At 42.9% G+C, this 17515-nt stretch overlaps 1 protein-coding gene across 5 annotated transcripts in view; it reads right to left on the reverse strand.

Annotated features, from left to right (window-relative positions):
* Positions 1-17515, reverse strand: part of cluha (CLUH binding protein of NUMT mRNA a) — a 40366-nt gene that overhangs the window by 8995 nt on the left and 13856 nt on the right. For 3 of the 5 annotated variants that reach the window (XM_085796571.1, XM_085796572.1, XM_085796574.1), the window contains exons 5-19: positions 17144-17271; positions 15821-15975; positions 14553-14678; positions 13288-13435; positions 13087-13179; positions 11252-11686; positions 9874-10133; positions 8624-9039; positions 7695-7796; positions 6186-6286; positions 4044-4196; positions 3896-3958; positions 2460-2704; positions 1081-1165; positions 824-977 (exon numbers count right to left, since the gene is read on the reverse strand). In XM_085796571.1, the coding sequence (XP_085652697.1) occupies positions 824-977; positions 1081-1165; positions 2460-2704; positions 3896-3958; positions 4044-4196; positions 6186-6286; positions 7695-7796; positions 8624-9039; positions 9874-10133; positions 11252-11686; positions 13087-13179; positions 13288-13435; positions 14553-14678; positions 15821-15975; positions 17144-17271 (2664 nt within the window). The remainder of the gene's footprint in view (positions 1-823; positions 978-1080; positions 1166-2459; positions 2705-3895; positions 3959-4043; positions 4197-6185; positions 6287-7694; positions 7797-8623; positions 9040-9873; positions 10134-11251; positions 11687-13086; positions 13180-13287; positions 13436-14552; positions 14679-15820; positions 15976-17143; positions 17272-17515) is intronic. The other 2 variants (XM_085796573.1, XM_085796575.1) reach the window with 1 other exon arrangement.

Here is a 17515-nt window from a genome sequence, read left to right on the forward strand (position 1 = left end):
TCAACATTTTGGCAAATTGCTCCATTGCCATAATCCCTATAGTCATAGCAGTAGGTTTATTACCTTTAATTGTCAGTGCAAGCTATTTTTAGAACGGCGGAGCAGAGCCGTGAGCTGCTCAGAGCTACGCTACGGAGGCTCATTATGGGATTTCTTGGTTTCCCTCATCAAATACAAAATCCAACAACTCCAAAATGCTCTCGTAGACAAGTTGTGACCTGCACATTTGTTTGTATTGTTTGTAATGTTTATTTTGAATATGAAAATAGTAAGAGGCTTCCTGATTTGCTACTGAGCAAATTCTTTTCCAACACAATATAAAGTAAACACTGAGGAAGCAAAAAAATAATTTAAAAAAAAAGAAAATAAGTGACATATTCGAAAAGGAGAAGAAGCATAGCTTGTTAGCTCTCACCCCTATGTCTAGTTAAAATATACATGCATATCAACACATACATACACATTTACACACATATACGCATACATGTACATACATACATACATACATCATCACCATTTCGTATCAATTAAGGAGTAATGCAGTAGTCATTAATGATCACTATCCATTCTACCTGCTAAGCACCATATCTTTGTACATTTTCTTAATGTTTTCTTTCTTAATTTTCTTAATTCACCACGCAATGAGATAATAACACAACGTTATGAGACGGAGTTGTTTTCGAGGAACAACGAAAAACTGACGAAAAACTGGCCCCGACAGGAACGTACATCAGCGGTTTTGCATGAATTTACCTCGAAAACATTCAACACGATTATTCTCTGCTCTGTTATTCTGTAAAAGTAAATATACACGTCATCATACCTTGCTGTACTTTGGCCTGACCACTCTGGAAGAAGTGGAAGGCGTCGGAGGCTTTGGGGTTGACGTGCTTCACAACAGGGAAAATGTTGAGGATGTCTTCCTCGGTGAACGCAGGCTTGTGGCGGCTGTCAAAGTTGTACTCCTTTATAAGAATCTACAAGAGCAAAACAGGGACACAGACAAAACGTTTATTAAAAGTAGAGGAAACCTGGCCAAGTGGTGCTGGGGGGATCAATATGGACTCAACAGATTTTTACCTGGATGCCAGTCTTGATAGAAATTTCTCTGAGCAGAGTTGATTTCTGGAGGCCGTATTTCTCCACCACCTGGTCCACACTTTCACTGCACAAGTTCAACAAGAGGATATTTGTCACTAGTTGGGTTTCCGTCCAAGTCGTATCGAATTTAAAAGCGGATTTTGTGAAAATGCGCAAAAAAAGCAAAGCGAATTTATGCCCGTTTCCATTCATTATTGTTTTGCGATTAGGAGGAGTGCACCGTGAGATTACGTCATAAGAGAGCGTGAATGTATCCAACAGTTGACACTCAGCTGACACTCAACATCATGGACAATTTACCTACTTTCCGGACTATAGACGCACCTGTATAAGCCGCACCAGCTACATTTTAAAAGAAAATACTGTACATATAGGCCGCACTTGAATATAAGCTGCAGGTTTTCACGTTGTAACATGAGATATTTACACAGAAAGACCGTAGGGAACTGTGCAAGTCGGCTCGCTTTTCTGCTGTTTTGGTTTCGCTCCTCTCGCCCATGTGCATCTGTTTACATACGAAGCCGGTGAAAAATCAATAAATGGAGCGGTGGATAATGTTACAAAACATATACGATGTTACGGCGTGTGTTTGTAGTCTTAACCGTCATGAACAAAACATTATGGGTTACGGAGCGTTTGTGTTGCTGGGAGACCGGGGCGTCGCTGGGTGAAGTCCAGCAGCTTCACCCACAAACTCTGCCTCAATTCACATCATCTGTTTCCATAACAAAAAGTCGCATTTTCATTTAATCGATACGCTGACAAATCCACCCCCTCCCCCCCAAAGCGTAAAAACCTTTATGCGCATTTACTGCCTTTTTTCGAATTTCTGGCGTTTCCATCCAAGTATTTACAGGTAATACTCAGAAAATTAGAATATCGTGAAAAAGTTCATTCACTTCCCCATGATTGCGAACTGTACTGAACCAGACAGAGAGCTTTTAAAGGCTCAGGAACCCTTTGCAGGTGTTTTGGATTAATTGGCTGACGAGGCTGTGACAATGTGAGCTACAACATTGAACTTTTTCACGATATTCTAATTTTTTGAGACTCTGATTTTGGGGTTTTCATAAGCTGTAAGCCATAATAATCAAAATTCTAACAAATAAAAGCTTGAAATATCTTGCAATGCTTGTTATGAGTCTAAATAATATATTCATTTCACCTTTTAAGTTGAATTACTTAAATGAATGAACTTTTTCACGATATTCTAATTTTCTGAGTATTACCTGTATTCGCAATTTTTGAAAATGCGAATAAAAGAAGGTGGATGGAAACGCAACTACTAAAGAGCAGCGCAAAACCCGTTTCCTCATCTCCGACGCTTGCATCACATTAATAGATGATAGCTCTCTTACCACTGAACGGTGAAGTGATAGTAGCTCTGGGCCTCGGAGGCGATGTTCTTCCACAGCTCGCTGGGCGTCAGGCTGGCCCACGCCGTGTTGTCTCCGCCGCCGGGGACCCTGTTGCGCCGTTTGCGGCTTTTGCGGCGCGACACCAGTTCGTCCAGAGGCAGGTGGGCTACGGCATCGGGGAAGGAGCTCAGGAAGCAGTTGAGGAAATGGCTTACAGCAGCAGAGAGGGCAGACAGCTCCACGCCCTGCCGCAGGAACAAGGAAAAACATGGATTAATTCTTCTGAGCTGGGAGGATATCATAAAATATAGGAACATCTGTCTGGTCTTTAAAATCCTGCATGGTTTAGCTCCACCACCATTGAACTCATTCATAAACCAACACAATAACACTGGTCAGATCACTAGAAACGCCACTCGTGGTGATTTAACAGTCCCATTCAGGAAAAGTACATTTGGCCAGCTATCATTTTCTGTTAAAGCATTACAACATTGGAACTCACTTCCCACCCATATTAAAGAAATACATACATGGCTCGCTCATAACTACACCTGTACCCACTAAGATATTGTGCTATTTGCGTCATGATCATTCTGCCTGTCTGTGTTTTATCTGTCTATGTGATGTCTGCATGCACCCCTGTCTGTCTGCATCCCAGAATGTGTAGTACAGTATGTGCTGATGTAGCCTATTGTGTGTGATTACTGGTATATTGCATGTACTGCTCTTGTATGTTTCTATGTGTTGTCTGTGCATGATTGTACTGATGCCTACCTGTTCTATCCCTAGTGATTATTTTTAATCATTGTGTTGTAATATATTGTTGTTGTTGTTTTTTAGGATGCCCATTGTCATCTGGCCAGGGACTACAGCAGGATATTAGCCATGCTGGCTAAAGCTAAAGCCCTTTTTACTGTTATTTGATGCAGTTGATTAATTGGGACTGTCCACGCACAATAAAACAATAAAAAAAATTAAAGGGACAACGAGGAGTTTCTATTCGGTTATAAAAAAGTCTCACGTTAATGTGGATGAATCTACGCTACCACTTGTTAATGGGCCCATTTTAGATAAATCTATGGTTTTGTCTCTATGGTTATTTTGTTATTATTAGTGGTGGTGGAAATGCTGGGCGAGCCGACCAGCGTTTCTTTACTTTCGGTTTCGTGGCGAGTCATGAGAATAACGCCGCCGAATCTCCGTTTATGGTGGGAACTACGACGGTATGTGATCGTCTTCCAACCTCTGACTTTAATTCTTGATGAATGAAAACATGAGTCTGTCTTGCGCCGGTCAAAGAATTTCACGGTGCAGAGGCTCATAAATGTAGTGTGGAAACACTTCACTTTTCCAAAACTCCTCGTTGTCCCTTTAACGGATTCAAAGTATTTTCGTCTTTTCAAGAAACTATATCATGTGTATTCAAAGTTACAAACCTGGAGGTACGTCTTGAAGATATGTTTTGCACATCTAGTGATCAGCTCACTGATTCCTATTCTCTAAAATATGAGAAAGGGAGAAAAATGTTAGAAGGAAACAGGAGGACAGACTGTGTGACGGTCAGATGTAGAGAGTCAGACTCACGTAGAAGTGCTCGAGTTGGGCTTTAGCAGGGGTCTTGTCCACAAACTCCAGGACGGTGCCCAGGTAGCGAACGTTGATGCCTCTCTGATGCAGGGCCTCTGTCAGCGTGGCTCCATCCATGGGCAGCGCGCTGTGGTCCAGACAGTCTTTAACCTGCTCACACAACACACACCTTCACATTTAGAGACACAGTCTAAAAAATAAATGTAACACTTTATAATAAGTACACACTATTAAAGGACAATTCCAGGCGAATTCAACTCGGGGGTGTATTTTCATATCATTTTAGGTCTAAAAGAAGGAATCTGAAGATTTTCAGTTTAATTGCTCCTGTTTTGCGGTAGTTGCGTATGTCCGCGCATCGCCACGGCAGCAATGAATGGGAGTGGATGTAAGTTCTGCTGTTTAGGCTGTTTCCAGCCCTCAAAGCCGCAATTTTTTTCCACAGACAGCGTCAGATGGAGACTCAAACATGCACCGAGAAGTTTATTTACTTCAAGCAAGCCGACATGTTTGTAAAACTAGATCTAATTCAAAGTCTCCCGGAGTCTCGCGCGAGACCCAGTTGCCGTGCGCGGTGTGTTCAGGAGCAGTGGGAAAAGCTACCGTTTGTGTCATAAACACAGGAATATCAACTCTTTACTTGCTTCAAGTAAAAAAAACTTCTCGGCGCATGTTTGAGTAGCCATCTGACGCTGTCTGTGGAAAAAAATGTACACTTGAAGTAGGGCTTTGACATTTGTCCAAAAAATCATATTCGAACTTCGTTTGTTTATTAATATTAATATTCGAATATATTCGAATATTATGGATAATATATTTTTTAATATTTTGACCCCCCCCCCCCCCGCCCGAAGCGACCGGATTGTCCGACGGGGGGGGGGGCGGTACAAGTTTCGCTTTCACTGTCATGCATGCTGCATGCGCGCTTCTCTCTGTGTGTGTGTGTGTGTGTGTGTGTGTGTGTGTGCCAATAAGAAACAGCGCTATGCGGGGATTAATGAACGGATGACATGCTGCGGTGGTGTATTTGCGACAATTAAAAAAAAAACGGCCCGCCACTCCTAAATGAATGTAGACACATATTTCAACTTCTCCCTCCGTGGTTTGTAGAGTATGCTATCTATGGTCGCACTCGCAGCCTTTTGCTCCGCCATTGTTTATCAGTGAAGAAGTGTGAACGGTGTGAACAGGCGTCAGGCGTTAACGACGTGATAACGTCATACTGTAAGTACAGGAGCCCCAGGTGATCAATGCTAATGAGCTGCGTTTCACAACTTCAACAGGCTGAAAAAAGCCTTTAATCTGGATTGAAAACTACGTTTTCAGGCAAACACATTTACCAAAAATAATGCTTATTACAGGTTCGAATATTTAGAGCTGCCCTAATATTCGTTCGAATATGGTTATTTTTTTAATATTCGAATTATATTCGAATTTCGAAGTTCGTTGTCAAAGCCCTAACTTGAAGCAAGTAAAGAGTTGATATTCCTGTGTTTATGACACAAGCGGTAGCTCCTACTGCACCTGAATACACCAGCACGGCAACTGGGTCTCGCGCGAGACTCCGGGAGACTTTGAATTAGATCTAGTTTTACAAACATGTCGGCTTGTTGAAGTAAATAAACTTCTCGGTGCATGTTTGAGTCTCCATCTGACGCTGTCTGTGGAAAAAAATTGTGGCTTTGAGGGATGGAAACAGCCTAAACAGCGAAACTTACATCCACTCCCATTCATTGCTGCCGTGGTGATGCGGGGACAGACACAACTACCGCAAAACAGGAGCAATTAAACTGAAAATCTTCAGATTCATTCTTTTAGACCTAAAATTATAGGAAAATACACCCCAGAGTTGAATTCACCTGGAATTGTCCTTTAAGCATTAGTTAAGCATTAATAAATACTGAATTCTTCATTTATAACGCATTAATACTCATTAGTATGTAGTTTATAAATACAGTTAGTGGTTATCAATGATGAGTAAAACATTTTTAACCGTGTTTATAAACTACATACTAATGAGTATTCATGTGTTATAAATGATAAAATCAGTATTTAATGCTTACGGTAATAGTGTGTATTTATTATTAAGTGTTACCAAATACATAAGGTCATTCAAAAAAACCCGTGTGTGTTACTGACCAGCGATGGGATCTGACAGGACACTAAGAAAGCAGCTGCATCTTTAAGGAGCTGCTTCTGCTTCTGGACGTCATCTGTGCTGTCGTCGGGGAAACGTACTCCTGTTTGAACACCACACACACACACACACACAGTACACTTAAATTAGATCCTACATTGTGAACAGTGTTATTTATCACCCCAGAGACCATTTGGAGCCTAATGAGCTCAGGCTGGTTATATGGGAAGTGGAAAATTGTACAGTGACAAGTTATCTAAGCTGCTTTCAACTAAAAAGTGTAAATCAAATTATTTTGTATTTTTCTTTATTGATTGTCAATTTACCATAAATCAGCCTTTAACATTTCAAATATATTTATAGCCAACACTGATCACCTGATTTCCTTTTTTTGTGTGTATTTGGCCGCTGAAATATTTTATGTTTGACTTGAATATTTTCAAATTTTCAAATCTTTCCCATGCACCATCATTATTTCGCCTGAATTGTCCACAAAAAGCAGGAACAACAGTGATCTACAGCAGTGGTTCTCAACTGGTGGGTCGGGACCCAAAAGTGGGTCTAGACCCGTTCTGGATGGGTCGCGGACAGCTGGTCAAAAAAGTAAATAATATTTAATGCACATCTGATGTTGGACATGTCTTTTATTTTGAAAAATAACTTATATTGAAAGGCACGAGACACGTGAACACATGCAGTTGTAATGCTCCTCCTCAGTTTCTTATTATTTGGGGGGAGAGGGGAGGAGATGGTGAGGGGGCAGCAACTGCAGGAGAAGTAGGAGGGCAGGCATCACTCTGCAGAGTAGGACTTTTTTTTGTACAATGAAAAAACATGTGAAATTTAATTTTCAGATGTCTTACATGTTTTTGAAGCCAAAATTAAAACAGATAAATCACTGTTTTTCTTGAGAGACTCTCTTTCACAAAAATGCATTTTTCTCAGCTTTCTAGAAAAAAAGTGGTCTCTATTCAGCTTAAGAAAAATCAAGAATGGAACAAGGTACAAACAAATGGTTTTTTCCCTAGTTAAATAGAGAGTCTCCTCTTTCCTTTGAGCTATTTTGTGTTTTCAGAGGCATAGTACAAAATAATCTCTTGGTCTTAAAATATTACTCAAAATGCCCCGAAACGCTGGCACACGGCACTGACCATTTTATAAAAGGGCTGGCACTCAAAGAGTTAATGTGGCCTGAATGCAGTGAATCTTGTTTTGTTTTGTGGGTCTTTATTTTGTGCAATTTGATATTTATTCTCTTTTGTGAACATGCTCTGAATGCAGAGATGCATTAGAAGTCAAATATATCGTTTTGTTGGTCTCCATTTTGTGCAGTTTGATTTTTTTTTTATTCACTTCTGTACATGCAGTTGTCATGGTAACTCCTCAGTTTCATTCATGTGCTCTGAAATGCACTTTGCTCAATAAAGAGCAAAATGAGTTTTTAAAGGCTTAAAAAAAAAAAAAATCTTGGTTTGAATTCTATAAAAGTGTATCATCCTTGCCGCGCTCACCTGGGGAGAAGATGTCAGGGTTGAAGCGGATGTCAAACGACGTGTTGCTGATGGAGCCGACCGCCTTGCAAGCGTTGAGGACGACTTCGCGGCTTTTGGGATCTGTTTGTGATCGGGATCGGACGCAGGGAAGACACACACACACACACACACACACACACACACAAACGTTAAGTACTGGCAAGAAGAGACAACGTTGTGTGTCCCGTCCACACACCGAGCCACAGGCGCCAATTTTCTGTTCCCTCCACCTCCGCATGCTACATTGTGTGATTATCGCCAACACACCTGATCACACAATACAGTATCACTGATTTTGTAGTTCCATTCATCTCTTCATGTATCCAAAACACTGATTTGAGTGCAGCAGCTGTAGTTGTTAGTTTTGGTTCAGCTAACAATAAGACATGCTCATGGATGAACACACACCACCACCTCAAAACACTACTGATTAGTTTGACAAGCAGATTACTGATTCAGGATCAATTGAGCAGCACAAAAAACAAAACAAAAAAACACTGAATGATTATCTTTTGCATTCCAAACACCTTTTTTTTTTGGATTTATGGACACTGCAACTGATCACATCCCCGAGCAGCAGGTTATTACAGGCTGGAACAAGGAGAGCGGGCTCGATCGGTGCCAACGCTCCTCCCCACTGCACACAGCGCGGACGGAGCAGGGACAGCTAGCCAGGTGGATGGGAGCCACTATGACCCACTGCTTGATACTTTAATACTACACAGACACACACACACACTTCTAAAATTAGCTGCATTAGGACAGTTCAGTTTTGGTTCAATACTCCTTCCATCTGATTAAATGCTACTTTTTTTTCTTTTTCCGTCTATGCAGTTATCCACCAGAGTAGCTCTCCCTGCGTTTTGTCCTGGCTTTGCTTTTCGGGGGGTTATTTTTTTTGGACGTACCAATACCAGATCCGTCTTCGGCAACTAAGGTCTCCGCCAGCTCTTTGGCCTGAGCTAATCCTGGAATACTTTCCTCAAGCTCCTTACCCTCCAGTGGGCTCTTGCACTCCCCGTTCTGGGTAGCTGCGGGCTCTAGCGGCCCGTTCGTGGCGGGTTTCGGGGACTTTTCTTCTTCGCCGTCGGCCGCTGCCTGCGTGCTGCCGTCTGTCTGGCTGCTGCTGCTGCTGCTGTCTGTGGAAACCTCTGGTGCTTTGGGGGAATCTGATGCGGGGGTCTGTGCCTGGTTTGTGTCGGCACTGTTTTCTGTGGGTGTTTCTGAGGCTGTTTCTGTGATGGCGGGCGTGTCAGCCTTACTGTCCTTGTTCGCTTTCTGTTGCATGAGCTGTAACGCTGCCATCTTCATGAAGAGGAGATATCTGGAGAGGGGACAGAGGGGACAGTTAAACGGAGGGGAAATAAAAAACTCCTCACATGTGAACGTGATGGCGCACACTAGGGATGGGCATTTCCAATAATTTTCTAACCGAGTACCCTAACCTTGTTGTACCCGGGTAACCGAATACTGTAATAAAAAATGAAATGACGTCATGTCTGACGGACAGAGCTCAGCCGGTGCATAAACGCACTCTGTCCGTCAGACAGTCGCATTACTGACACACAGCGTCGTCAGACTAAATATCAGGTGGATAATAAGAGTAGAGATGCGAATAAATGCGCTGAATGCGCTCTGAGCGCAGCGCATTTATGCTGCGGCTGCCTCGGAGGAGAAAACTTTTTTTTCTTTTTTTTAAATCATTAGCGGTGCTTATTTTTGCTTATTAACATTTTGGTGCCTTCGCTCCTCTCGGCCTCGCATCGTCTCAGGAAATAACTGGGAAGGTTTCAGAATGTTTGTAAACTGAAAGCAGATTTTCTACCAGACTTGATGACACCTGTCGTCTCCGAGGGAACCACCACAGATTATTGTAAAAGGTTTGAAAGTCCGAGGCTCGATCCAAAAACGCTTTTACACAGCAGAAAATCACGTTGCTTGATCCGAAACTGTTTAACACGACAAAAAGCCGAACCATGGCTGATGATGTAGTTTGATCCGACACTAGACTGACGCTCTAACGTGCCGTTTTTTTAATCCTAGGTTAACTAGATAATAAATTCATAACCGGACAGCAGACTGTCTACTCGGGTACCTGGGTACTCGGGTACTCGGGTAACCCTGCACATCCCTCGCCCACACCGGCTCAGACTCCCACCTGTGCTCGACAAAGGCCTCGATGAGCTCCTGGCGCAGGCAGGCCAGGCGGTGGCGGTGGTTTCGGGGGAAGCCCTGGTGCTGGCTCTCTAGAGGGAGGTCCTCTCCGTCCACAGGCAGGAAGTTGAGGTCCGGGGGGAAAGTACGCAGCAGGTCCAGGATGTAGTGTCGGCCGTCATTCCCGATGATGCCTTTACACTCGACGGAGGAGCACAGCTCCACCGCGTCGTCCTTCTCGTTCAGCACGCTGTGTCTCTGGACCTGAATGTTACAGCCAGTATTAACTTGTAGGAGACACAGAGGACCTGAACACACATCGTCTGAGTCGAGGCATCTGTCAAACTCATGTAGTCAGAAATGCAAGGCCTTAAAGGGGTAGTTTTGGCAAATTCGCCTATTGCCATAATCCCTATAGTCTTAACAGTAGGTTCATTACATGTTGTTTTGAGATCAGCGGGGCAGAGACGTGAGCTGCTCAGCGACACAATGAAGATGAATGGTACAGGTCCCCTGTCCCTCATCAAATACACAATCCAACAACTCCAAAATGGTCTGGTGGACAAGTTGTGACCTGCACATTCACCACGCTATGAGATAATCATGTATAATTATGTAACATTTCAACACATGAAGCAAATACTTTGAACTAGCAGCCATGTCTGGAATGTAGTTCTGGCTACGCATTTGCCTCGAAAACAACTCTGTCTCAAAATTATACATTATTATCTCATAGCGTGGTGAATGTGCAGGTCACAACTTATCCACAAGAGCGTTGTGGAGTTGTTGGATTGTGTATTTGATGAGTTTGATGAGGGAGAGGGGACCTGTACCGTTCACCTTCATTGTGTTCGCTGAGCAGCTCACATCTCTGCCCCGCTGATCTCAAAACAGCTTGCACCGATAATTAAAGGTAATGAACCTACTGCTATGACTATAGGGATTAATGGCAATAGGTGAATTTGCCAAAATGTTAAACTATCCCTTTAAGGGATGAAGCTGGCAATATTGTGTATATTTGAAAGTGTCAAAAAAAAATTAGTTTGTCGGTCTTTCTGCCTTCTGTCATTGTACAACTTGACTACCGGTACTCTATGGCCAATGCTTAAGATGTAAATAATTAAGCTGACACGTCTTGACTACATTCTTTCAATATGAAAAAGGCTCATATCCTACAACTGTAGTAGTACTCACGACAGCAGGACAATCTTTATGGGTTTAACCCACAATAAATTATTGTACATTGACCCATTTTTTTCCCCACAACAATGGAAATCAAAAAAGCGACTGAGTTAACCTTCAACACAAAGTTATGTAGTGTGAATAACCGGATCATCCAGGAGTTAGTTAATGATCACTCAGACGTTTTGTCCGTCACTGACCTTGAGCGGCCGGCTCGTCTTCTCCAGCAGCTCCAGGTATTTGCTGTGAGACACGACCGTCTTCCCGAAGTCGATGGAGCCGTAGATGACGCTCTGCTCCTGCTCTCGCTCCAGGATGCCCGGGATGATGGACTGGGCGGTGACGCGGTAGCCCCGGTAGTCCACCACCACCGTGCCCAGGGTGTAGAGACCCTCCACGTCCACCGCCCCGTACGCCCGCACGCCGTTCAGGTCGTTGGTGGGCGCGGCGTGGGCGGCGGCGTCCCCGCCCAGCTCGCGGTAGTGGTCCCGCACGTCGAAGCCCAGGCTGAAGAAGATGTTGTTCCAGATGAACATCTGCATGCGCGTTTCCTCGCCGGGGTTGATGGCCATGACGTTGCCGTCGATGACCGCCATGGCTCCTCGGGTGGCGGCTGCCGCAAAGTCACTGTGGACCTGCAGGAGGAGGAAGACGCATAAAAAACTACATTATATCTTCATCTTCATCTTCAGTTCCTCTGGCAACACAGAGGTCTGATCTAACTACAGTAGGGTTTACGCAGGGTTTTTTAAAAGTCATTAAAGCAGAAGTAAGCGATCCGGTGGTTTTGGCTAATGCTGCGTTCCAGGCAGGCTTTTGAAACCGTAAATCCGTAAATTACAGCTTCAAGTCACGACTTACGACTTTGTAGCGTTCCAGGCAACCCACTCGTGTTTCTCCGACCTGTTTTACCTGTGAAAGTCACTAGAACGGCCACTCGTAACTTCTGACCCGTGAACTCGTACCAGATCGAACTGGTACGAGTTCACAGGTCGGAAAAACACGAGTTACGAGTTGCCTTGAACGCACCATAACTTCTTGTCAGCCGATGGAGTTAGCAGCCCCCGCCCTCGTCATGGATCTATTGGTCCTCGTCCCTACGTCACCACATTCACACGCATCCCTTGGCTGCACACACAGAGAGGACTGCCCCTTTATGCCGTTCTCTCTCCTCATTGGATAAAACTTGTAGGATACAAGAAAAGTTTTCTCCTGGGCTCAGAGCAGAGCAGAGTGACTGACAGACCCGTGTTTCAGACCAAACACTCTATAGAAGTGATTGCTGTCGGAAGATATAACTATTTAAGACTTAGATTAACACAAACATATCGCTTACTTGTGCTTTAATTTATTGCTATTTATATCAAATTTCTATTACCCCAACCATATATTACAACCATTCCTAAGATTATGTGACCTGGACAAGCAGGGGAGAATGGATGGAACGATTAATCGATTCAAACAAAATCCACATTTTATTATCTTTTAAACCCCTTTCATTCCCTAATTCTACATAACATCAGACTTTTGGATTGACAGCAAATGGGATTTTTTTTTACCACACAAAAACATTTCATAATGTCCCTGCCTAATGCATGCAAAAAAAAAAAAAATCTGAACCATAATATCTTTAAAGGTGTTGAGAAATGGCCATTTGTCCTGTTTGTCCCGCCTCCTTCCACGAGTTTCCGCACAAGTTTACACAAGTAAGGAAAACAAATTTGATTGGGCGTTATCAAACGGGCGGGATATTCAATGTTTGGGGCAGGACACAGTGTTGTTTCGAAGGAATTTGATTGGATGTCGTCCAGCTCGGTGTGTGTGCGTGCATGGAAGTGTGTTTAGCTAACGTAGCTAACTGTCAGCTAGTAGGCTAGCTATATTATACAGTAGCTTGCTAACTTAGCTAGCTAGGCTGAGTGATGGAAACGTTTGGGCTACATCGTCTGATAGATGAGTGATGACACTAATTTTAAGACCCATAGTGGGATCACATTCAATTTTCTTTTCTGAACATCTTTAATATCAACTGCACCTTGAATATGGCGCGCTCCCTCAGCAGCCGCTCGGGCAGGTTTTTGCGGGGCAGCTCTCTGGTGGTCTGTAGCTCCTCGTTCCAATCTCTGGTCTGGAGACATGTCGACATAAACAACTTTATTAGCACCGACAAAATGGCTGCATTATTATTATACATCTGCCTGCTGTGCTGTGCTGCTGGTGTACAGCCGCGCCCCACCTGTCCAGGTATGTGCTCCTCGTAACCCAGACGGGAGGTGTAGGCGTCCTCGGCTCGAACGCAGTCCATGGCGTGGTCGACCTGCGGAGCCGTCCAGCTGTACACCTGGAAAGGCGTGGCTATCCTCTCAAAGGGGTGTCGCTGAACTCTGCAGCAGTTACACAACACAGGGGAAACAAGACTTCACTTGCATGGCCTTTCATTTTTAATACGACTGTTAGGCTTGGGCGGTATCCAAATTTTGATACCGCCAAACTTCCTCCACATTTTACCACGGTATAACTAATTAATTAAAAATGATGACGTAAGTGTCATTACCAAACGCTGGCTTGTGTCTTCACCATTCAGAAACTGAATACTAGGGCTAAACATTAGCAGACCAAAATATCATTGGTCGATTGGTAGCAGGAAAAAAAAAAAAAAACATTTGGAGCCCTGTCTTGTCAAAATTAAGTCAAAATCAATATGACCGAACTGTATATGAAAGGCTATAGGGCTTTTATTTTGAAGGGCCAGATACAGGAAGTCATGACACGCACTCGCTGTCAGTTTTTTTTTTTACAAGACACGGCACGGCAGGTCCGGTCCCTTTTTTTTATTTTTTTCTTGTCAAGAGCGACTTTTTCCGATGTTGTTCCAGACATTTCTGCACTGCTGTTTTCAACGATTAGCGGACCCGTCCCACAGGCTCATCGGCGGTCTGTCTCACAGTGAAAAACCCGACCGACTTGTTGAAACTAATCAAGTTCATAAACTGTGTGCAGAGCGATCTGGCTGTGTGATGTGTGTGTGAGTGAGAGTGACTATGGCGGAGCGTGTCCGACGGGGGAGCGGAGAGCGGGGGGGGTTAAAAGTAGGCTAAAACATATTAAACTAACTGAAAATTCAACCACACATAAGTGCTACTGGACATATAATCAATTTTAGACATTAAATCACTTTTATTTAATATTGAATCCCAATCTCCTGTATAAGTGCATTGCATTTTTTCATGACGGTATTGAAACTGATACCGTTGCTATTTTTAAACACCTGCAGTTTACGGTATTACCGTAATACCGCCCAAGCCTAACGACTGTAAAAGACAACCTGCTTTCTCACGGTGTAAAGAAGAACTTCAAAAAAGGAGAAGAGAGGTATTTGTTCAAATACAAACCCAGCTCCTGAGTAAACATGCGTTTCATGATGAGCATCGACTCTATACTATGCAGAGCCGCTCAAACGAGATTCGTTCTTTCAGGTAAAGGTAAAGAGACACCCGTCACCTTTTCTTTTGCAGGGCAGTGAAGTTCTTCTTGAAGGCAGGGCTGATCTGGCTCAGCAGCTCCACCAGAGAATGGCTCAGGAAGCTGGGGTTGGCTGGTTTGGGGTTGAAGGTGTAGGTAGTGGATCTGTACACAACACACAGACACAATTTACCATCAGAGCTCACATCGACACAACATTAAGTCCAGTTCCATGAGAAAAAACATCCAGAATTTAAAAAGGTCTGGATTGTCTTCCTGTAGGGACCTGACTTTTATTTTTTACAATTTACATATCTGTATTTAGAAACATCAGTAAAGAAGAAGGAGCTAAAACTTTGGCAACTACCACAATTACTGGCTGCACATTTAAATTAAGGCTCATTTCACTGCTAGCATGTCATTTGAATTGTATTCACACAATTTCTTTGACAATAAGAAACCAAACGTGTAATGTGTGTCCAGCAGTACAACTGTGTATCTGCTGTGACCGAGCTGTTAGAAACAGAGAGAGACAACCCTGCTCTGAGCACAGCATCGTCTTCCCCAAGTGTACTTTCCAGTGTAATCCAATTACATCATTAATTTGACTGCTAAGCTTTAGTAGGGATCCAAAATTAGGATGCTGAAACTGCTAATAGGCCTCTGCATCTCTATCAACACTTAATGCACTGTCCTCCATTTAGAGAAAGTGCTATTCCATGCACTGTGCACTGTATTGTTTATTATACTAAAGTGCTACTGGAGAATCTGTGTGTGTGTGTCCAGCAAAACCTAACTCACAGGAGACACCTCTTACACTTCCTTGAGTGTTTTTTTAATCTTAAAATAATAAGGCTATGTGCAGGGTTGAAATGTCCAAATTCCATACTTTTTCCAGACCCTAATTTCCAGACTGCTCGTTAAAATATTCATATTATTTGTGATATTTTAGTAAATAGATGTGCCATAATATAAAAAAAAGCATGCAATTTATCATTTATTTTCATTATTCTGAATGTGTATGCCATTATGTAGCCAAATAATTTCCTGGAGATTGTAGCTAGGTACAATAGCGCATACAAAATAATTAACCCAAATAACTTCAGATGGGACCAAACCCAGATAAGTATTAAGAAAAATATATTTCCATATAATAGTTTCCATTTTCCATACTTTTCCAGACCTGGAAATGTATAAAATCAAATTCCATACTTTTCCATACTTGCGTAGGAACCCTGCATGTGTAACGCTTTGTGTGCTAACTGAAGGCGGAGAGCCCTCTGCTCTGCGGTGAAATGTGGACTGACTGGTTGAGGTAGAAGCCGCGTGTAGAGGCAGTGACGCTGACGTGGCGCTCCTCCGCAGTCACGATGTACAGGTACATGAGGTCACCGTGCATCTTCCTGTTCCCGGGCGGGGGGTTCCAGCCGCTCATCGTCAGGACCTTCAGGCACTGCATAGGCTGGTGGCGACATTTACAACTCATCAGACAAAGGAAACATGTTTTTGTTTTGTTTTTTTAGCATAAAATTTTAAGCCAAGGCAAGGCACCTTTATTTATATAGCACATTTCATACCAAGGCAACTCAATGTGCTTTACATAAAGACAAAACATTAAAAAAAGAAGCATAAAAACAAACAAAACACTAAAAACAGAGTTAAAAGCAAGAGCAAATAAAAGTAAAAGAAAAGAAAACAGATAAAGTTTTAAGTTCTCAGCCATAAGCACGTGAAAAGAGAAATGTTTTTAACCTGGATTTAAAAGGGCTGACAGTTGGGGCTGATCTCAGTTCTGCTGGTAGTTTGGAAACATGTTTTTGTTTTGTTTTTTGCAAAGAAAAAAGGGAATATCCGCACACTGATTTAAGCTCCCATTTATTGGAGCTTAAATCAGTGTGCGGATATTCCCTTTTTTCTTTGCAATTATCCTGACTGTCCGGCACCTGGCCTAAAATAGGCATTGGATGTGCGCACAACCACCCTGCTTTTTTTGTTTTGTTTTTTACCATAAAATTGTAAGGCAGGCATGGCACCTTTATTTATATAGCACATTTCATACCAAGGCAACTCAATGTGCTTTACATAAAGACAAAACATTAAGAAAAAGAAGCATAAAACAAGAGTAAAAACAAACAAAACACTAAAAACAGAGTTAAAAGCAAGAGCAAATAAAAGTAAAATAAAAGAAAATAGATAAAGTTTTAAGTTCTCAGCTATAAGCACGTGAAAAGAGAAATGTTTTTAACCTGGATTTAAAAGTGCTGATCTCAGTTGGGGCTGATCTCAGTTCTGCTGGTATTTTGTTCCAGTTGTGAGCAGCATAACAGCTAAATGCTGCTTCACCATGTCTGGTCTGAACTCTGAGCTCCACTATCTGACCTGAGTCAGTAGATCTCAGAGCTCTACTGGGTTTATACTCTACTAACATGTCATTCATGTATTCTGGACCTAAACCATTCAGTGATTTGTAAACCAGGAGCAGAACTTTAAAATCTATTCTGTAGCTGAAGCTGTAGCTTTAAAGCACCACATTTTTATCCTTCAGTTTTAAACGGCAGAATGCACTCCCCCCCCTCATGTGACACCTTCATGTGGTGCCAAGTCTCTGGCCTGTTGCTGCCGCCGCTCACCTTCCAGTCCTTGTTCTGTGGCTGGAGGGGCACCAGGGGGCGCTCTTTGCTGCTGGGCAGGATGTGCTCCGGCGGGGTGCAGTCGATCTGCTCCAGCTCGTTGCCCTTCTTCTTTCTCTTGCCGCTATCTGCAACAACAACGACGTAGGAAGGGAAGGAGCAAGGTTACACCACTGCACCATCAGTATAGTAATATATGCAGATGCTGAGCAGGAATACAGCTGTTCATCTACCACTTCTCCTCCTCGCATCCTGAGAAAACACCAACCTTCTTGCATTTGAAAACTTTATAATTTACTGTAATATCAGTCTCGTTTTTTAAATGTCTTCATAACTGTGTATCAGCCCTGTTTTCTGCACTGATAAAAAGAC

This window comes from Trachurus japonicus, chromosome 13 (assembly GCF_045865225.1).
Source record: "Trachurus japonicus isolate A0001 chromosome 13, Traja_1.0".
Lineage (NCBI taxonomy): Eukaryota > Metazoa > Chordata > Actinopteri > Carangiformes > Carangidae > Trachurus > Trachurus japonicus.